This window comes from Ceraceosorus guamensis (genome assembly GCF_003144195.1).
Source record: "Ceraceosorus guamensis strain MCA 4658 unplaced genomic scaffold IE81scaffold_17, whole genome shotgun sequence".
Lineage (NCBI taxonomy): Eukaryota > Fungi > Basidiomycota > Exobasidiomycetes > Ceraceosorales > Ceraceosoraceae > Ceraceosorus > Ceraceosorus guamensis.
In genome coordinates this window covers 238,280-259,163 of record NW_020290012.1, presented here as the reverse complement: position 1 = coordinate 259,163, position 20,884 = coordinate 238,280, and the positions used below count along the sequence as shown (strand labels likewise).

The 20,884-nt window shown below is 55.8% G+C and overlaps 4 protein-coding genes across 4 annotated transcripts; 3 read left to right on the top strand and 1 right to left on the bottom strand.

The window, feature by feature from the left end:
- Positions 1–532: 532 nt before the first annotated feature.
- IE81DRAFT_67371 (hypothetical protein) lies at positions 533–8,056 on the top strand. Its single transcript, XM_025517531.1, has 6 exons — positions 533–2,111; positions 2,182–3,831; positions 3,897–5,939; positions 6,017–7,205; positions 7,280–7,555; positions 7,633–8,056. Exons 1-6 carry the CDS (start codon positions 672–674, stop codon positions 7,962–7,964), a joined length of 6,930 nt encoding a protein of 2,309 aa, XP_025370898.1. The 5' UTR covers positions 533–671; the 3' UTR covers positions 7,965–8,056.
- A 44-nt stretch (positions 8,057–8,100) lies between these two features.
- On the bottom strand, positions 8,101–12,083 carry IE81DRAFT_365576 (hypothetical protein). The gene is made up of 6 exons (XM_025516940.1): positions 11,499–12,083; positions 10,876–11,416; positions 10,454–10,798; positions 9,304–10,387; positions 9,221–9,243; positions 8,101–9,141 (listed from the first exon to the last, which is right to left on the bottom strand). The coding sequence occupies exons 1-6, from the start codon at positions 11,921–11,923 to the stop codon at positions 8,149–8,151; spliced, it is 3,411 nt and encodes a 1,136-aa protein (XP_025370897.1). The 5' UTR covers positions 11,924–12,083; the 3' UTR covers positions 8,101–8,148.
- A 265-nt stretch (positions 12,084–12,348) lies between these two features.
- On the top strand, positions 12,349–15,131 carry IE81DRAFT_67336 (hypothetical protein). The gene is made up of 8 exons (XM_025517530.1): positions 12,349–12,724; positions 12,784–13,409; positions 13,483–13,659; positions 13,735–13,839; positions 13,905–14,303; positions 14,385–14,600; positions 14,685–14,744; positions 14,826–15,131. The coding sequence occupies exons 1-8, from the start codon at positions 12,526–12,528 to the stop codon at positions 14,901–14,903; spliced, it is 1,860 nt and encodes a 619-aa protein (XP_025370896.1). The 5' UTR covers positions 12,349–12,525; the 3' UTR covers positions 14,904–15,131.
- Positions 15,132–16,514: 1,383 nt separating this feature from the next.
- Positions 16,515–20,568, top strand: IE81DRAFT_329324 (hypothetical protein; the record flags this gene model as incomplete). Its single annotated transcript, XM_025515144.1, has 3 exons — positions 16,515–16,887; positions 16,961–17,569; positions 17,648–20,568. 3 exons carry the CDS (start codon positions 16,515–16,517, stop codon positions 20,566–20,568), a joined length of 3,903 nt encoding a protein of 1,300 aa, XP_025370895.1.
- Positions 20,569–20,884: the final 316 nt, after the last annotated feature.

The window sequence follows — 20,884 nt, the reverse complement described above, 5'->3', positions numbered from 1 at the left end:
GCGCTCGTGGGGATAATCACGAATGGTGAATGAAACGTTCAGATTTCAATCTTGAATCCAAAATTGAGAGCTAAATTGATTCAAAATTCAAGATTGGCGATTTTCGATTGGTGCGGGAGAGTCACGTGAGTCGCAGTTTGACTTGCGTGCACGCCTTCAAAGTAGGGAACCGCATGGTCGCGCGCAATCTTGAATGGACGCCGCGACCAGCCGCACGTGAAGCACTCACACTCAAGACTTACGCGACTGGACGAATGTGAACGTCTGCGCGCTCTGAACGCTGTTCGTCGCGAAACGGGGTCTCGGCACTTCTCAAACCGCCGTCAGCATTGGCACACGACTCCACTGCCTTCTCAGTCCGGCATTGTGGTCGGCTTCCATCCCTTTCTCTAAGCCATCGTCGAGTGCCTCCTCAATTCGCGCCGCGACCGAGTTCAGCACAATCCCTTTTGCAGACATGCCCATTCTCCCTACCGAACGCAGCTAAGCCGAGAAAGGCCTGCATCCGCCATCGGAACGGCTGAACGAAGGGATTCCGCAACTCGTCTGATGCATGGCTCGCATCCGAAGCAGCTCCTCAGAGGCAGGCGTACCTAGCCTGCTCAGTTCTCTCACGTCCCAGCTTTGCTAGCCTCCGAGCGCCGCTCTGGCACTGATCTCGAGATTCCAACATGAGCTCGAAGATAGGGGAGACGCCGAGCGCTGCTATAAGCGCTGCCACCGTATCCGGCTCTTTGGAACATGGCTTAGACTCTCTCAAGGCGATACAGAAGCAGTATCGTAGATGGGAACCCTTGCCCAAAATCCTGTTCGGCTTTTGCGTGCTGCCCTTCAGTCCGGAATTGGAATCCGTAGACGTAGGCCTTCTGCAACAGTCATCGCGAGCTGAAACTCAAGAAGCTCTCGCGACCATTCAGTCGCACCTTATCGGACTAGAAATAGGCGACGAAGTGTACATCTTCGAACAGCTCGGCCACGCCGATGTGGCTTGGTTTCGCGGCTATGTCGTCTCCAGCAACAGGGTGCCTCAACCCGCTGCAAGCAACAGCAGCCGAAGCGAGTACTCCGCTTTCCCAGGCAGTCAAGCCGGCAAGTCGGGAGTCGCTGTCATTGAGGAGCCACAAGTATACGTCGGCCTGTTCCCCTCGACTCACATCCATATCCGCGAACAACTGGACGATGCCGAGCTGAGGTTGGCGGAGGTCCATGCTCTTGCAGTGGAGCAAGGCATCGTCGGAGCGACAGCCCCTCCGCATGGTGGCAAGTCTTCGACTTCGCACATGGAGACTGTGCATGAAGAAGATGAAGGCTCATCAAGCGCTCCTGGAACCCCGACCCCGGCAAGTGTTGCGGCGCCCAAGTCAACCCCCGATACTCGAGACTCTGACACATTCGTGCTGGAGAACTCGAATGGTGATGCGGAACGCCCTCCACCGCCTCTGCCAAGTCTCAAGTGTGGAGACGAGACCGCCAGCGGAAGCGATGAGCCGCTGGTGGACGAAATAGCGTGCGCTTTGCGCGAATGGAGCAGCCTTATGTACACCTACTTGGCACGCCGCGACTACGGTCTCTTCAATGCTGTTCGCGAGCACACCGACTTGCTGCACGTCGCTCGGAGGCAGCTGCTCGCACAGACACTTAGCGCCGAAGAGGTGTCGAAACTGCGTAGAGAGTGTGTAGCTAGGCTGGTCAAGGGCAACGTGCTGCAGGGCCTCGACGTCATTGTGCGACACCCTGGTCGCGGAGGTCTTGTGGACGTGGACTTTACCGGGAAAGATAGCGATCCAGAAAGCTGGGTTAGCGGCATCAGGCTTTTTGCTTTGCAAGCAAGCTTAGCGTACGTTGACCAGCAAGGGAACGCATCGACAAGCGCTGGCGTGGCGAATAGCACTCAATCCAACGGTCTTGAAGTTGCTGCTAGCACTGCATTCGGTATAAGCGCCCCTTCCACGTCCACAGCTGGGGTTCTTGGCGCTTCCTCCAGCTTTGCTGGCGGTTCGGGCAGCAGATCAGCCAAGCATAGCAGCATTGCGCCGGCTCCACACGCACGGTCCAGCGCCACGAATGGCGGCCCCTCATCAGGCAGAGACCCCCCAACAAGAGGTGTCAAGGTGAGCATACAAAGGTCCTTGATTCGAAGAGCGCTACTGCTCACCACTCATATGTCACTTGCACTTGCAGTATTTCCACGTGTACCTCGACGTCAAGGCTTTCGTGGCAAGCCCATGCGTCCCCGGAGAAACGTGCGAGCTGTATCTCTCGCTGTACAACAAAGCCGAGTCACGCTTTTTGACGGAAGAGTATTGTGTGGTGCTAAATCACCAAGGTGTGCCTGCGCGAGAAAGCGAAGGTCGCCTTGGCAAAATGAGGACCCTCTTCACCGACCTAAGCGCGACGGACATGCAAGAGCTCAATGTTGTTTGTCGCATCGTCCGCAATGGTGCCATGCGCATCACAGCTGTGGACTCCATCCGCTCGGCGCAGTCTTCTGGATTGCTGCCAGCGGACGTCTTGTCCGGTGACTTAACCGATGCGGGCTCGATCGATGGCGACTTGCCACCCGGCGGAGTTCCAGGTATGCGTCCGAATCGGATGGCGAGCACCCGAACTTTCAGGCGTCCATTTGGATGCGCAGTGCTCGAGCTCGGAGACCATCACAAATTTCAGACCGACATCGCCACGAGCAGTCCGATGCGGGAGCACGTGATGCCGATTTTCGTCCCACTCAACGAGGCTGCATTCAGCACGCTGCATCAAGACATCATAGCGTCGCGAATCAGAGAATTTGAGAAGTCACCTCGAGCAGAGCTTCTGGCAGTCAACATCAAAGTTTTGCATGGCGAAGCCACGAATTTGGTGCACGAAAATCCCAGTCTGCTGCAGGATGCGCCGCTGACTGCTCGCCTAGGCTTTCCAGACGTTGTGTTCCCTGGTGATCGCCGAAACGAAGCATACATCAAATTGTGGAGTGGAGAATTCTTCCCTGCCGGCACGAAGGTGCCTGGGGGTGGCGCGCAGAAGAACATCCAGGTCTCCGCTGAGATACGGCTCCGAGATGGCAGCGTGCTCGAACGGGCAATTTCGCGCGGAGCCGGGGAGCGACTTGTCACGCAGTTCGACTCCACTGTCTTCTATCATCAGAACGCGCCTACCTGGGGAGAGCTCTTCAAGCTCGAGCTTCCTAATGAGCAGATGGAGAATTGCCACATCTTCTTCAGCTTTAGGCATCGGTCTTCGAAAGAGGAACGCGCTGGAGGTGGCGCTAGCAGGGATGTTGCGGGGTCAGGCGGGGCAGTTAGTGGTCTTGGAACCGTGGCACAGGCTCTCAATGCGCCGTTTGCCCACGGATACCTACCACTCTTTGAGAACAGCTCTGCTTTCATTCCTGATGGCAGCCACACGTTGCTGCTGTGGAGAAGCTCCCGCCCAGCTCAGCATCTGAGCCCGGAGTTGTACTTCAGCTTGCCGCCAACTATCTCCACGGCTCAAAATCCCAGTGACGTCGTGCCCTCGAGTCTGGCATCAATCATTCAACCGTTGCGAGATTCCATGACGCTTCGCACATTTTTGGTGTCGACGCGCTTCACCCAGAACGAGGTGCTTCTAAAGCTGCTGAACTGGGAGCGCAGCTTGTCGCAAGACTTGCAGGAACTCAAAGGAGTCCTCGTCAAATTCACATTTGTGGGAGAAGTTGAGATCGTCAAATTCTTGAGGGACATCTTCGACGCGCTCTTTGCGATTGTAGTGAGCCCCAAGAATGGAAGCGGTGAGCTGGACGATCTGGTCTTCAATGCTCTGGTCTTCGTCTTGGGCATTGTTCAAGATCGAAGGGTAAGTCGATGGTTGTCTAAGCTTCGCTCGAAGTGCTCCCTGCTGACTTCCAAGCTCGTGTCCAGTTCAACAATTTCCGCGCTACATTGGACGTATACATCGAGAAACATTTCCACTCTCAGACAGCGTACACTCGACTCATGGCGTCGATGTCACGCCTTCTCGCTGATCCGAGTCGTACAGAGACCTCGAAGGACCTACGAGCTGCGATCAAGGTCTGGCCATACCTGTTCAAGTTCATCATTACCTCTCGCCAGAAACAGGGAGACACCACATCCGACGGCGCGATTGGACCCCTCGGAGGCGCTGTTGACGATCACTTCGAAGTTAGCTTCAAGAAGGATCTCGAGACTCTTCTTCGCTCCGTCAATCGCCTGATGTCCAGCACGAAGCCAGCCTCCATCGTCGGGACTCAGACGCTGGCACTCCAGCACTTTGCGGGTATCCTGGCGGACCTATCGAAGGTGTTCCCGAACGACGAGCTTGTACGCATCGAGACGGCATTCGTGGATAGCATCTTCATCACCAAAGGCCGCATGATGGTGTGGAAGTTGTTGCACATCCTGCACGTCACATGCACGAAGATTTTTGACGAGTCTGAGTCTCGTGCTCAATTGATTCCCAGCATCATTCGATGGGTCCGGCCTCACCTTGGACATTACGATGAAGGGGCACACACCAATACGGGCGACCACGAAAGCGCGAGAGATGCTGCTCGGATAGCTTGGATGGAAGGGGCGCGCCTTAGCGTGACCATCATTGGAGTTGTGCTAGACCGCTTGCAGAACAGCATCGTCGAGCAGCGAAAGGCCGGGCCCGCGGGGGCGCGTGCCATGCGTCAAGAGCAGGACAATGTCGACTACATTCTCTCCACCATGCCGTTGTTGCTACAGACATACAAAGTGTTCAGCAGCCCAGAGACTGTCAAGACTTTGCTTCGGCATCGATCACCTTCCACTATCGCATCAGCGGTTCCCGTGATGTTTCCTTCGAGCTACCCTTTTCCACTGATCGCAAAGCGGCCGGCAGGCTTCGCTGATGGCGCGCCACCGAGATCGGCAAGGAGGCGCCTGGTGACACACCATCACAACTTCCTCAATTGCGGGCTTGGAGAGATAGCTGCCGTGCTGGTTGTGCTGGTGATGCTCAGCCCTCGAAGACATCTGGCCGGCTTTCTCGATGAGCAGCTCGATCTGGAAGGCCCAGAGAAGCTTGCTGAGTTCCTCTGCAACTTTTTCGACGTGGCTACTGGCATCCTTCTTAACGAAGCGTATCCGAGCACTTGGCTCAACATCAACATTCTGGTTCATCAGATGGTGTTGAAAATCGCAGATCCCCTTGCAGCGTTACTGGTGCGGGACTTCATCCCACCCGCAGACGAATCGCAGAAGTTCAACACGACTTTGTGGAGATCAGCCCTGGATATGCTGCTCACCCTGCTGTCTAGTGATCAGCTCGTCATCGAACAATTCAAACCGCAACGGAGGCGGGCCGTGTGGCGTCTTGCTGGCGACATTCGAGGAGAGGGCGCACAAATCTTTGCCAAACTTTGGAACTCCATTGGCTGGCCTGACAAGCCTGACAAGCCCGTCGATGGCCGAGATACAGATGGCAACGATGCGGGTCGCCTCAACACTGGCGGATTCCAAGTCCAGTTTGTTCCTTCTCTCGTGGAGCCAGTACTTGAGCTCTGTCTCAGTCACCACGACGAGTTGCGTACATGTGCAGTAAGAGTGCTTGCTACGATGATCACCTCGGAGTGGCATCTCAATGGTGACTTCAGTGTCATCGAAGCCGAGATCATCGATAAGCTGGATGTGCTCTTCATCACCGATACCCAAGGAGACGAGATTTCTCGTGCTTTCTTCATCGGCCAGCTCAGGTCTCTCTTTGAGAGCCCGCTGGTCGATGCCAAGCTGCGAGAGCAAGTTCTGGCTTGTCTTGTTAGCGTCAATCGCTTCCTAGATTTACTCCTGAACGTACGGAGTCTACCCCCGGAAGAAGGCTTCGAAGACGATCGCGTCGCAGGCACGCTCAAGCTCTTGGGCTTTCTGCGCCAAGCCAACAGAGTGACAGCCTTCTCGACACACGTGCTGAGGCTAGTCAATGTGAGTGTGCTGAGGGACATTCCAGTCACACCTGGCCGCGCTCATTTCGCTGACGTGTCTGCCCACTTTCGTTGTAGCTTCATCTTGAAAATCGTAATTATGTCGAAGCTGCGTTGACGCTCAAGTTACACGCTGATCTGCACTCGTGGGACATGGACAACTTCGTCGAGCCGATTCCAGACCTTGATCTGCCGCGGCAGTCTCACTTCGCTCGGAAAGAGACCTTGTACACGCTCATCCTAGACTATCTCGGAAAAGGTTCCGCATGGGAGATCTCTATCGACATCTGTCGCGAGCTTCTTCATCAGTACGAGTATCGCTCAGTGGACTACGGACGCCTTGCCGACGTATTGCGTCTACAAGCTTCGCTGTTCGAGAAGATCGCAACCGTCGAACGTACCTTCCCTAGCTATTTCCGCGTTGCGTACTACGGGCAATCCTGGCCAAACAGTCTTCAAGATAAGATGTTCGTGTATCGCGGCCTCGATTGGGAGAAGTTTGGTGCTTTCTGCGAGAGACTGCACCAGAAGCATCCGAGAGCGACGCTCATCAAGAGCACCTCATTGCCTGATGAGTCGATCCGTCATGGAGAGGAAATGTACTTGCAGGTCACTGCTCTTCAACCCGAGGCTGATAAGCTCAAGGATATCTTCACCAACGCCGAGGTACCGCCGGTCGTGCGCGCTTACTTTGAGCACAACGCGACCGACCTATTCAGCTTCGCAAGGCCGATACGGAAAAGCTCTGAGGGAACGAGGAAGCCGGTCACGGCCGGCACGCAAAGCGCAGAACCGCAGAACCTCTGGGTCGAAAAGACCTATCTGCGCTGTGAAGACCATTTCCCAACTGTATTGCGGCGCAGTCATGTGGCCGGACTTTGGACCGTCGAGCTATCGCCCTTGCAAAATGCCATCGACGACGCAGAAGCGAAGACTTCAGAGCTGGAAAGCTTGGAGAAGAAGTATGCTGCACTGAATCGAGTAGTGTCCGGCAGAAATCAAGCCGCGGCGCGAGGAGCCAACACCAACCGCCTCTCCATGGCACTCAACGGCGCGGTCGATGCACCCGTGAATGGCGGTATCCCCATGTACAGAAAGGCCTTCTTTTCCCCGCAATTTGTGTCAGCAAACAGCGATAAAGAGCCTCTCATTCACAAGCTTCGGGAAGCCATCGACAAGCAGGCTGTGGTCATCCATCGCTGCATCAAGTTGCACGCGCGCATGTGTCCGCCGGAGATGCGGCCGTTTCACGATACTTTGGAGCGTTGTGAGTCCTATCAGTAAGGGCGACAAGTCTGCGCCAGGTCTTTGCTCATCCGCATTCTCTTGCGTCCATTGCAGTCTTCAAGCAAAATTTTGCAGACGAGATCACTCGCCTCGAGCTCGAAGTCGGTACGACCGAAGAGGAAGTCAGCCGTTCTAGCAGCGGCCATCAGACTAGCGTAGACAGCGGTAGAAGCAATCAAATCACCACACTGTCCACAAGCGGCAACGCTGGACTTTTGCTCGAACAGAACCCGTCGCACGCATATGCGTTGGATGCGAATAGTCGTCTTCAGCGCACTCCCTATGGATCCGATCACCTTCCTGCTCAGAGCCCGCTTCAAAAGCACATCAGTGAGTGTCGCGCGTCCGCGATAAGTGAGCGCCCACACATCACCACGCGCTAACCTCTTCACTGCAATGGTTTGTAGCGAGCCTGTCGAAGCAAGTTCGACCAATCAAGTCCTCGCTCGGACAATTGGACGGCGAAACGCTGGACGAGGGACTGCCAATCGCCAGTCCTGAGCCCGGTGTTGGCAGCCCTGTGCCCTACGCCCTCTCACCCAACGGAGCTTCGGATGGCGCCACCATGCGAGGTGCCACCCACACGATTCCCGCCTCAGCTATATCCCGTTACGAAGCCTCAATCTTGACCAACAACCGAGGCACTTCGACAAAGCAAGGCACAAGTCTCTTCTCTCGCGTGGAGGGTGGAGCGAGTCGCTTGTCGAAGCTGATGTCACGGAATTCTACGAAGAGATAGCCACGGCATGTCTCCTGATGACTTGGCGCCGCCGCTTTGCTCGCTCTGCTCATTCCGATACCTCATACCTTGCTGGCTGTGCATCCTTTCCTCCTGCTTCTCCCAATACCAACGTCTGTCGCGTGTTGCGCCTCTTGTCTTGCAATGCAATGAGGGCTGAAGTTTACAGAGAATGCCATTGACTCTAAAAGTATCCCGCAAAGTCAAGGCGGGCAATCAGTTCATTAACGCTGTCCACGTTGGCCTCGATGTGTGCATTTTGACCTTCCAAAATCTTCAAGTCTTCCTCCGTCATTTTCATCAGCCGACGTTCTTCGCGAGCCTTTCTCGACATGGTTTGCTTGGCGTTTGCCTTCAACGTTGCGCTGGCCGCTCCGGCGACTCTGCTCGCGCCTGCAGAGTCGCGCTCTCGAATGGCATGCAAGGTTCGCACGAATCCGCGTACGCGCGAGGTGAACTTGGCATACGAGCCTCGCAGGCGCTCCATCCGAGCTGGAGCTGTTGCGTCCGACTGCGTCGACCGAAGGTCTTCGCGACAGAGCGTCAGAAGGCCAAGAGCACTGTTGAGGATGCTGTCGATGTACACGCGCAGATCTGCTTGCCGCGCGCGCAAGAAGCACGTTTGCAACAGTCGCTCAAGCGTGGTCTCGTGGTACAGCGCCAGACTGAACACATCCTTGATCTCCAAAGCCGGTTGTGATCTGGATGACCCAGGTGGCGCGCCAGATGCTTCGTCGTCATCATTCTCAAGCATCGCAATGTCCTTGAAGCCGCTCGAAAGCCCGTCGCGAGCTTCAGCTTCATCGTGCAATTCGCGAAGTCGAGCCTTAAATCTTGTCCAAGACTCGTCAATGGCCGAGGTCGTAAAGGCGAATAAAACGGTTGTGATATGATGCACCTCGCGTCTGAAGCGCAAGCAAATTTCACGTGAAGGCTGATCATAGTCGAAAGGCAGTCTTGTCGGAGTCGTTTTGGGATTGCGTGCGCGATTCGCATCTTTGCGATTGCGATAGGCTGATTCTGGCCGCTTTCCTTTCACAGTTTCTTCGAAGAGGGCTCTCAGGACGGCTTGTGTCCGAACGAACTTCAAGAGCTGGTTGAAGAGACGTTGATATCTGGTGCTGATATTGACGTGGAGCAGAGGGGCAATCAAAGGAGGTGGCTCAAAGCTCAAAGTCTGCACAAGAGGAAGAGATAGGCTATGCAAATGAGACACAAGGACAGCGAGCACGGATACGACAGTCTCGGCGACTCACCAACCAATCAAGTCCATCGATTGCTGGAAGAATGGATATAGTCAGCGCGCGTAACATGGAGGCTATAGATGCATCGATCTCACAGTGCTTGTCCTGCCAGCTACGCTTATTTCTCTTGCCCTTCAGCAGGTCATCGGGTTGGACGAAAGCGAAGGACAATCTCGCATCGAGATCGCTGAGAGCCCGAGCTTCGGCACTGCTTTCTCCCCTTTCCTCGTGAGGTCTTCTGAGGTCAGCGAGGGATTCGACCACGCTAGCGTTGAGCTTTGATCGGATCTCGGGTCTGCCGGGAGGCCACGCTTCGTCGACATTGAGGATTCTGCCCAAGCCCGGAGACCAGCCCTCTTCCAACGTTCCAGACTCATCACCCTGCTCAAAAAGCACCATCGACACACGACTGAGAAAGCTTGCGTCACCAAGCAAAAGGAATTGCCGGCATGTCTCGAGGTAAGTCGTCAAGCCAAAATCGCGGAAGTAGCAGCTTAGCAGAGCAGAGTTGAGAAGTCGGGACCATTCGAGCATTGGGGAAATGTAGCTGTCGTATATGACGATAGAGACAGATAGGGCAAAGTCGTTGCGCTGTCCATCCGACGCCTGAGCGGCATGCCCCAGGTGTGTAAGGAGCGAAGAAGTCTCCGCGACAGGGTTGCCTGTGCTGACGTCCTCGTCGCCTGCTAGTGCCGGCGGTAGATGTACATCATCTGATTTCAGGCTCGGCAGAGAAGAGCCTGGCGTCTGATCGAAGAGCTTCAGAGCTCGTTCGAGCGATGCATGAGTCGCGGACCAGGCTACATCACGCCCTGCTTTTGGAGCTTCTTGGAGGGCTGCGTGTTCCGCCAGACCAGCCACATCGTTGGTTGGAATAGTGGCCGGGCTTGAGGGCCGGGACGGGGAGGCGTGCCTTATTCGACCATGCCGCCAATGAGCTATGCTGCGTTTGAGGTGTGCAATCTCGGACAGTAGTCGGTCCTGGTGTCGATCATAATCAGCTTTGGACCAGAGCCAGCTTGGAGCTGGCAGGGTATGCTTAGAGGCGGTCTGCATATAGGATAGCAAAGGGTGTCCTGATGGTGCAGCTTTGCGAAGAAGACGTAATGCTCTGCCACCTTCCAGCAAATCTCTGGCACAAGCGGCAGGAAGAAAGTAAGGAACTCGACGAAGTCGGAGCTGCGCCAGGAATCCGACACGCCATCAGCTTGGAGATCATGTAAATCACAAGCTAATCCCACTCACCTCGTATCCGACATCGAGTTCTCCCCTTGTATCCCTACTCCACCTGATTTCCGCTCCTGTCCATGGCTCGAAAACCCCGTCGCTTCCCAGGTACATCTCCTCTCGAGCCGACGAACCCGGCCAACCGATCCAAGCTGCCACGTCTGCCCTCCACGTCTTGCTCACTTGTTCCAAGACAAATGCCAAAGCAGCGGCGCTGAGAGCATCACCAGCAGTCAGTTGAGCTTCGGCTTCTGCATACAATCTTCCCAGTAAATTTGCCGCAAGCTGCGAGGGCTGTGATTGAATGTCTTGTACGTTGCACCAGACGCCGAACGAGGGAAAGGGCGGCTTGCGGACAACATCCTATCGATGAGGGTCGAGTAATCGCGCCAAGTAAGCCAATTTGTGAATGGAGCGAATGGTCAGACGTGTGGACTTACGCAGGCCAACGCCATCGAAAGGGATGCCAATATACGGCGAGGTACGTCCAAGCGCGAGCTCTCCATCGAGATATCGTTCTCCTTGATCCTCCCTTCGAGTTCGTTTCCCAGCCATTCAACCACCTGCCGGATTGCAGCAGCAAGCGCAAACACTTCTGGAATCGGCACATCCGTGCTGACGCTCAATTCCTCCAAGCGAAGCTCAATTCTGCGCCGCAGTGCACCAATCTCTAGAAAGGGGGCTGCAATAGCTTTAGAAGTTGAAGCCGTGTATCCGTGGATGCGCTCCTCGCCGATCCACTCAGTGATGCCATCCACGCTTCGCGACTTGCCCTTGCCATTCGCAGCTGAGGCGCGTACCCTTCGATCGTGTGTTAGTCGCCAGACGAATCTTGCTTTGTCTGCATCCCAGGCAAAGTGAGTCGAGGCATGCGAAGCAAGAGCCAGCTCTAGCGATTCCCTGACACTTTCTTGTGAATGTGCCGGAGCGAAAGACGCATCGCTGCTGGAAGATGGTCCGGCGTGGTCATACTTTGCGAGCCTGTCAAGGGTGAGATTCGAGAGGAAACATGAGCACTGCATCAGTTCGTGGCGAATAAGCCTCGAACAAGTGTATCACTCACACTAGTGCGAGAGCCTCTGCCGTTGAGGCATCTCGCTCGTTGACCATGCGATCGCTGAGAAAAGGCTCGACAAGTCGCTCGTCCGAGTCCCAGCTCCAGATGCGCGGAGGTGATCTTCCTTCCTCTGGTGGAGTCAGTGGAGGTGTAGGCGCATAATCTGTAAGACGCCGCTGCGTGCTGCCATCCCCAGGCAAAGGCAGATGAAACACATCGGAAAGCTCTTCTGGATTGAACGCGCCTTTAGGCTGGGCCAGACTCGAGATCGCGAGCAGCTGAGGTAGACCGCTCAGGCCTGAAGGTGTCCGGTCAAGTACATGCGACGAGCCAGCGAACGTATTCGCGCTTGCTCTCGCCTGTATAGAGATGGACCGAGGTTGACTTGGATCCAGGGCGGGAATGTCGAGACTGTGCGCATCGTGCGACATGGTTGCCCCGACGCGCTTTCTACATTCGACACTCCCCTAATTGCGTGAGTCACTCGCACTCGCGATACCGACGCCAACAAGCCTTTGGTGGAAAAGACTACAGAGTTGTCTGGCCGACATTCGGCGTGGCGCGAAGGCAGGATGGATGGTGATTTGTGTGTTGTCTGGGCGAAGAATGCACTCACGACGCGTCCCTGCCATGGCTGTGCGCGTTGTGTTGCGTTGCGCGATTTGGCGCGTGATCGGTTCGGATCACCTGCCAAGCTCGACTCGTGACTCGTGATTCGCGGTTCTCCACATGAGACTCACGCTGCTGCATGCACAGTCATCAGTCACGAGTCACGAGTCTCATCAGTGAGTGGCGGGAGTCAAGAGTTATTGAGTATCGGTGGTCAGCAGCCTGCGAACACTCGTGACTTGGAGCACAATCACAACAGTCAAAGCTAGTGGCGAAGATCGCTTTCTCGTGCAACCTTTGGGCCAACCACCATCCAGCAAATAGGCAACGTGATCCTCTCTTTTTCTCTCGCTCTCGATTGCGTGCATGTCGTCGGAGCGGTACAAAGGTGGTCGGAGATCGGCAGAAGGACGAGGTGGCAAGCATGGGCACGCAGGTCGACCATCGGAAAGGGTGCAGAGGCTCAATGCGGACAGCGAGCTGGAGAGCAGCGTCCAGAACATGTACGCGAGAGCCGAGAGCAGTACGACGGAAGCGTCCACTCGACCTGCCTCTTACACCCGGGATGCTGCGAGGTGTCATGTGCTTGGCCTCCCTTGGCAACCCCCAAATCTCAGCAGCATGTGCGTGGATCGAGCTGCTAGGTACTTCAACACGCACGTATTGCCTGCTTATAGCACAGGTCCCATTGCTGCAGGAGGATCGCGCGCAGTACAGACAGCCAAGCGCTCAAATCGATCCGATCACCCTTCCTCCAAACGTCGACGTGGCGCCCAGAGACCATTTGGCGCGCCGCCAAACAAGGACGTCGACGACGACGATGCAGACTACCAGCCGGAGGAGGAGGTAGCGACACATGCGGCGACTTCAGCATCTTCCTCTTCGCGACAATCACGGCAAGCTGCAGAGCCTGGGACATTGGCGAGTAGCCGCGTCATCCCCGTCAGTGCTCTATCGGACCAGCCGCCTCCTCCCTGCGGCACATATGCACAAGAAGTGCACAGAGCCAATCATGAGCTCCTTCTCACAATCCCATCAGAGCTCTCGTCAAGCCTGCTTAAAGCCGTCGCCAAGCACCGCCCGGAGTTTCTGACGACCCACGTACTTTGTACTTATTTTGCGAGGTGTGATCGATTACTGCTTTCATCTTCAATACCTCAACTGCTTAGCAAAGCACCACTAGCTCGCTTCCTCGGCACCGTGGGAGAGAAGGCGGACGCATTGAGGATCATTTCGCTCAGAGGACTGACGAACTTGTCTGATGAGGCTGCGCAGAAGCTATTCACATTTGCAACGCGTCTTGAAGAGGTGAGCAATTCGAGCAGCTCTGCGAGTGGGTCAGGACTTTCTTGCTCAACAGATTCTGTGTTGTTCTCTGAAGGTGGACCTATCAGGGTGTGCTCGCATCAGCGCGAAGACCCTGGAGGTGCTCGTGAGCCACAATCCCCGGTTGCATACCGTCAACATCTCATACACCGACGCTGGTCCGGCAGGATTGGAAGAAGCGCTCCTTGCTAGACGTTTGCGTGTGCTGAAAGCTGCAGATGTCCTTGGTCTTGTGAGATGTCGCGAGACCACTTTACCAGTTTGGCTCAGCATGGCTGATTCCCGATATGCTCGACTTGCCTTTCAGACGGGAAAAGCAGTGACTGCTGCTGTCAATTGCGCAATGGCACGCGCTGCGGAGGTTGAGCCTCCATTCGTGCCTCTGCTTGAGCTTCGCAAGCTAAAGGTCAAGGTGAATTGTATCGGCGCGGTCACGGCGCCCTCATGTCTTCTCAGCAATGGTCCTCTTCCTTCCAGAATACCATCATCGACGAGGTAGGTCTTGGAGCGCTAATCAAACTCTGTGGAGCAAGATTGGAAAGCCTAGACATCAGCTATACTGCCCTGCGGACGCTCATGTCTTTGGAGACAGGTCCAGTGTCCAGCGGGTCACCTAGCAAGCTGCAGAAGCTCGTTCTGAATGGGTTGAATTTGTCAAAGGGCACAAGCCTCTCCCAGCTCATCGAGTGGTCAGCACCTAGTCTCTTGAACCTTCAATGCTCTGATATTGACGATAAGCACTGCTGGAGGTGGATCACGCGCCTCGAGGGGAGAGATTCGTACCCCTTGAGGAAGCTGGTGATTGGCGATACTTGTTTTCGAATGTCCTCAATAATGAATAGCCCGGAGATATGTCGCACATTTCCATCACTCAAGGTGAGCAGGAGCAGAATTTCCACACAAGGAACGCGCAAGCTAAACCGCTTTCGCCCTATTCTTGAGGCCCTCATTCTCAAGGGCAATGTTCACTACCTCGGCAGCGAAGATCCACTTTTGCAGAGACTCGAGGAAATCAGCGCTGCTTCGAAGCGATACAGCCTTGTCAGCGGCGCCAAACCTCTGCTATTTTGTTTCGTGCCGCAACATGCACCACTGCGCTCGGTAGACCTTTCAGATAGCGGCCTGAGCAGAGATGAGGTGGCCGATCTCGTGTTGAGGAGTCCTTTCATGGAGGTCAGTGATTCCTGGCGATTAAGTTCATTGCAGTGGCTCATCGTATCGCCTGCACCTTTTTGCTGCGATGAACGCTTGTTGCAGTCCATCAACTTGACCGGATGTCGTAGCATCCCAGTGCAACAGCGACGGTCATACTTTGAGGTGAGGAGCAGCGAGCAGCGCATGCGATGCAGTGTGCCTCGTTCGGATTTTGACCGTTGCGATTTTGCTTCACTGCCACAGCATTTCGATGTCGCGTACGCCAACGAGATAGCCGCCTTGAGAGAGCAGCATCCACACCCAGCAGCGATGTTTCGCTGATTCTACCCATGGAAACAGCTTTGCGAGTGCAGTCTTTGCTACACATACTCATCCGGACTTGCTCGTTTTCTCTCGTTCACATTGGGTGGGCGTTCAGCTCGTCGTACATTTGTCGAAGTATGTAGTCGAATGAAATCAGCATCTTTGACCACTACGCCATGATGTGTGGCCAGGGGGTAGTCAGAAGGCATAGCAGAGCCTACATCCTCGGTGTAAGGTGCTTCCTCTAAGGTCGGCGGCGATCCAAGCGAGTCACGTGTTGCAAAGAGGAGCTCTGCATATGTCCCGGTAAAAAGTAGCCGGCGGCAAGGCACTGGATTGTTCAAATTATTTTAGTATTTACAGACTTGCACCAAGTTTTTTCCCTCACGCACGCCCTGTCAGCTGCATGCAAGCCAGGTGGCCAGTAGTAGAGGCCATATATGCATGGCTGCTTGTGCCCAGATCTGCTTGTACCTATAAACTCAACAGCAGGTAGACAGACGCTCGAAGCACGTTTGCGCGTGTGCATGTGAGCTCTCTGCACGCGCTGCTTGCTGATGCTGCATCATGCATCAGCCGTGCTGATGACTCGTCCTGCCCGCCCATGCATGCGCAGCTGCTATACGAGCTTTTGCTCGCCGGGCGCGGGAAGGACACGCGCAAAGCTGCGCTTTTGTGCTTCATGTGGGATCTTGTATACATCGATAAACCATTAACCCACTGTGAATTCTATCTGGATGTGAATGTGAATTAAGATTGTGATTGGTATTCACCTTGCAGCTATACGTCGAGGTGCAAAGGCGCGTACGGGGTCAAGCAAGATCTTCCGCGCAGCCTTTTGCTTGCCTTCCTGACCTTCAGTTCCTCCTTCTCACACCGCATTCCATCTACCTCTTCCGGGCTGGCTGCTTTTGGATTTTCACGCCTTGCTCAGCCTGCCCGGATCATTCATCGACCGCGCGCACGCCGCCGTCAACATTTCTTCCCGCAGCAGCACCCTTCGGAACTCATCCCTACTCACAGCACCACTGCAGATTTCTTCCTTCATACGAGCGGCGATCGCCTCGTCTCGTAGACAGTCTTTGGCGCCGCTGGTATCGGTGCGCTTCTCAACTTCCTCGGGTCTCGCACTGCGTCCCAGGTATTGGCCAGCGGATCGACCAGCGCAGGTAGCGTCATCTTGTCAGCTCAATTGCGCGCGTGCTGCGAAGCATCCCATCGTCTCGTTGCAGCTGGCTGGACCGGCTACTCTTGTCCTTTGCAAGACCGCTCCGCCCAGCCACTCGCAGTGATTTCCAACACAGCGCTGTTGCGCAAATTGCGACGCTACTGCCTTCGAGGCTTCCTCGTATACTGCTTCGACCACGCTTTGCTGCTTTTTGCGCAGACGCCCAAATCAGGGGCAAAGCGGCTCTAGTGCAAGATCGGCGCTGCCAAGAGCGAGAACGGAGTGGATAGGATCTTGAGGGGCATCGGATTGACCGCTCACTACCTTGGCCAACGTCTGGACGTCATTAAAACTTCGCGAACGAGTTCCACAATCGCTGGCGCGACACGTCCAAATCGCGCCCTCCCGAGCTGCGACCGTTCTTCGAGCAGGTCAAGAGACAGATCGTAACAACACGCAGCATGGCAGTCGCTTCGTCGCAGGCTGCCAACGCTGGTCCCCCTGGTGGTGTTGGCAGCGGGCATACGATGTCTGCAGCTGAGGAAGGCCCAACGGAAATGACGCTCATCTTCTACTCGGTCTTCATGGCTGCCACCTCCCTCTTCTTTGGTGGTCTGAGCTTGATGCACGCTCATCAGGGTGCGACAGCGCAGGGCACCCTCGCTTCCACCTCACTCTTCAGCATCCCTACAGCTAGCGAGCTCATGCGTCGGATAGCACTTGCTTTGGACTCACTTTTGCACGCTCTCTCCACCGCATCGGATCTGCTGTTGGCTGTAGACATTCGCACGCTATTGTGGACTGCTGCTGGACTGCTTTCGATCTTGACAATTGGTGAGTCACCTTGTTGCCCGCTCCCTCTTCTCGTCGACTTTTCCTGACCCGAGATGCACATACGCGCACCCAGCGTACTGGACAAATCCTAGCGATGCCTCATTTCGCACTTTCCTGGCAGACCTCTCGCTGCATCAGCACCTTCGTCAGCTTCACGAGGATGCTCCGCCTGTTGCACCAGTGCTCGCACTCTCGTCAGAGAAGCAGGATGATATAGAGTCAGACTCTGTGAACGAGCTGAGCATTCGAGCAGCGGAGCAACAGACCTCGCCTCACGTCATCACCTTTGCCAACCGAATCTCCATCTCACTTCGCACGCCGCCCTATAGGAGGAGGGACCTAGGTCTCTTCGCTGTTGTCTCCGTCACTCACGTTCCGACAGATGGTCACCGAGGCAGCAGCAATTTCTCTGCGCGTAGACCAGGCGCGGATGGCAAGGTGGATTGCGCGCACTGCGGAACGCGTCATGTAGCTGGACCCTTGCAGCAAAAGTCATGGTTCGTTGGCGCATTTGGTCGATGGTTCGGTGGCACGTTGAGCTGCGCTCTGGAGTCTCGATTGGACCAGGCCGACCGGGCCGAAAGGGCAGATGGCGGTAGTGCATCAACAGCCTCCAGCGGGCACGCCGGTGACGACTACGGGGTCCTAGGAATGCTCGCTCGGGACGAGGCCAGAGCGACGCGTAAGTCCAGCAGCGCTTGCCGCGCAACACCTTGCCCCACTGACCTCTCACTTGAACGGTATCCACTAATGCGAGCAGCTGACGATTCGCCAATGCGAGACGAGTATGAGGTTGGCGAGTCCACCTCGCCGTTGATCGAAAGCGCAGCAGAGAAGCAGACAACCACGCTGGAGGATGAGCATTCTGAGAAGCCTGGAGTATCGACGCGTCCATCCAAGTCTCGGCGAAAGAAGCACCTTCAGCGACCCCGGCCAAGTCAGCCGCTGCCCACTAAAGAGGCGGTGGTCAGTGATCTGAAAGCATCAGTGGAGCCGGACAAACGATCAGATCATGACACAAGAGCCTCTCGAGTAACGCCGACTGCCAACACACCTACAGATGCGCAGGCTAGCAGCCCCGCGATCAAATGCTCCGAGACCTCTGCAATCATGAACAAGGTGGGCGCAACTTCACCCGCTTTGCTTGCTCTGGCTCAACAGCTGGCAACCTCGAATAGTGCAGCGGCAGAGCTTCAGGCAGCCCTTGACCAGATACACGCCAACTCTGGAACTACTAGAGAGCAGCTGCAAGCACAATTAGACGAGTTGAGAGAGCGGAAGCGTGAAGAGGATGGCACGAGATTGGACCTGAGAGGGAGGATGCGGGGCCTGGACGACAGTAGGAGACAAGCTGACAACAGCAAGAGAGATGCAGAGAGGCGGCTCAAAGCAGCTGTAGGACTGCGCGAAGCCATTGAAAGTCGAATAGAAGCAAGGCGGAAGGATGTAGCCGCTTTACACAAGCGAGAGACTGCAAGTGCAAGGCGAGTCTCTGAAAATCAAAGGCATCTAGCGGAGAAGGCACTCGAGGTGGAGCAAGAATCTAGCGAAAAAGCCAAAGCAGAGGAAGAGGCAGTGAGAGACATCGAGGAGCTTCGTGAGAGACTGTGCCACCTCGAGAAGCGGCTTTCGGAGGAAGAAGCAAATCTCCAGGCGTGCAAGGAGCAGGCAATTGCGCAACATAGAGCCCATCAGCTGGCTCATGAGACTCAATCTGCCTCCAATGCTACTGCTGCGCATCATCCTCCTGTGCCACCGCATTTGCAACATCATCCTCACCACCCTCCGCAGCACGTCGTCCCTCACCACTATGCTTATCCCTTTTACGATCCGTCTATTCACGGCCCTCTCCCACCTCAAGACGCCCAGTCCAATATCTATCCGCTACTATCTGCCCCTAGCGACAATGCGGCCACTGATCGCCGAGACTCGGAGGACGAGTTTGGCCCTGCGCCTTTTGACTTCGGTTGGAGCAGTGGAAGGACAGAACGAGCGCGAGCAGAGGCAGCAGCAGCAGCAAGCACCTTCTCGCCGCAATTGATCGTCCCGGTCGATCAAGAACACCACCGGGATGCCGATGTGTCACATCGTGGTTCAAGACGCACGAGCGACTTCATATCTGGCTTTGAAAATGCGCACACTGGCCATCGGTCCGACCTCACGCCCGGTGTTGTGGACTCGAACCTGCTTCACGCGCGAAGAGGCGCCGAAGGCTACATGTCGCTTTCGGGAGCGATGAATGGCAACCCGATCACGCCGCCTCGCCAATATGTCGGAGTGGATGCGGCAGTGCCAGCAACCCCTTTCACACCATTGTCCCCTTTCTCGACGGATCTGCTTCCGCGAAATCTCTTCCTCAATGCAGACGACGATGAGACGCATGCCGGCATTCTGCCCGGCTCGCGCTCAGAGCAGGTCGAAGCAGCTTTGGGGCGGTTGGGTCTCGAGTCAGACACATCTGACGTGGAGGGCAGTCTGGCATCAGACAAGGACGCTAAGGAGGAGGCCTTGGAGCATTCGGTGGTCACTGGTCCCGCTGACTTGGCTGAGACAGTCGAGCCTACGCAGACGGAGAGTACAGGCGCTGGGGACACTGCGACTAAAGTGTCCAGGCGCTCGTGGTGGGGCGGCAAGGGCCGGCCATCGAGTAAGGGTGAGCCTCAAGCAGAAAAGCCGGAACTAGAGGGGTCGGTATCGCCTCCAACCCCCATGGTGGAAGTGCCACCGGGCACAAGTGGAGAGAACGTGAAGCGGCGTTCTAGCTCAATCTTCCCGAGATTGTCGCTCAATCCCGGCGCTAAAGCGTTTCGAAGCGGCTCTCGCAACAAGCATTCGAGTGATGGGCCTGACAGTGCATTGAGCATCAATAGGCCTGTCATACGAGGCCCGCTTGATGCCTGGCCAATTGCCAATCAACCGGTCATTCCTTCAGACTACGACGCTGTTCGACGTGCCTTCGATACGAGCGCTGCGGCCGACGAGGAACAGGGCCGACGGTCGTGGAGCGCTTTCGACACTTGGGTACATGCAGCGCACTCGCCAACGCAAGGGCCATCTCAGGAGTCCGATCCGCGCATTGCTGCTCTGCTGAACTCCAGACGTGATGGCGCTGCGACAGATAAGCACGATCATGGTCTTGGTGGTCGCCACCCCTACTTGCACTCGTCGGGCGCGCTCTCAGGGTTTCGTTCCAGCTCAGACTCCTTGCCGCGAGGAGGTACGCCGGTACGCCCAAGCGGTGACTGGGCCAACCGAAGCACAGATGACGTGTTCAGCCCCTTGTCACGCACCATTTCGCACCCGGAGTCCAGCGTCGCTTCTAGCTCACCAGATGTCCGCACAAGTAGGCTGCGATCATTCTTTCGAGGGACACCCAGCGCCGCAAATGTCGATTCGACAGTCGAGCAAAGCTCCACGTTGCCCAAGACCGCGAGGGACAGTGCGAGCGAAGCTGGTCTACCCGAGGAAGCGACCTCGGCAGCTTTTGGCAACGGCAGCGCAACGCACTCGAGCTCAACGCCTCCGCCTGGCGCTTCACATAGCGACGCGGTGATCTTGAACTCGGACATTGACCATGCAAATCCATCAGCCAGCTTCTCTTCACCATCAAAAAAGCGCCAGGCGTTCCGCTGGAGCACCTCGGCGAAGCGATCCGTCGAAGAGTCGTCTGACGGTCAGTGAGGCATGAACTCGGCCAATCCCTTGGCGGTGTCGGTAGAGCTGCGAGTGGCCGATAGTAATGGAATACATGGAGCACATACGCGATGACGCTTGCTCGCGGCCCACTTCAGGATCCCCTTGACACCACGAATGATGTCAGCTCAGCTGCTCGTCTGTACGCCTTCGACTTACGCTTTCATTGCTCCTAGCTCCACTCAGTGCAATCCAATTGCTTGTTCGAGTGAGAGCGCCAATTATTCGTCGTGATTTGAAGGTGGCAGCTAGCCCAAATTTGACGTGATGGCTGACGGGAGCGCTCGAAATAGGTAATGCTGTT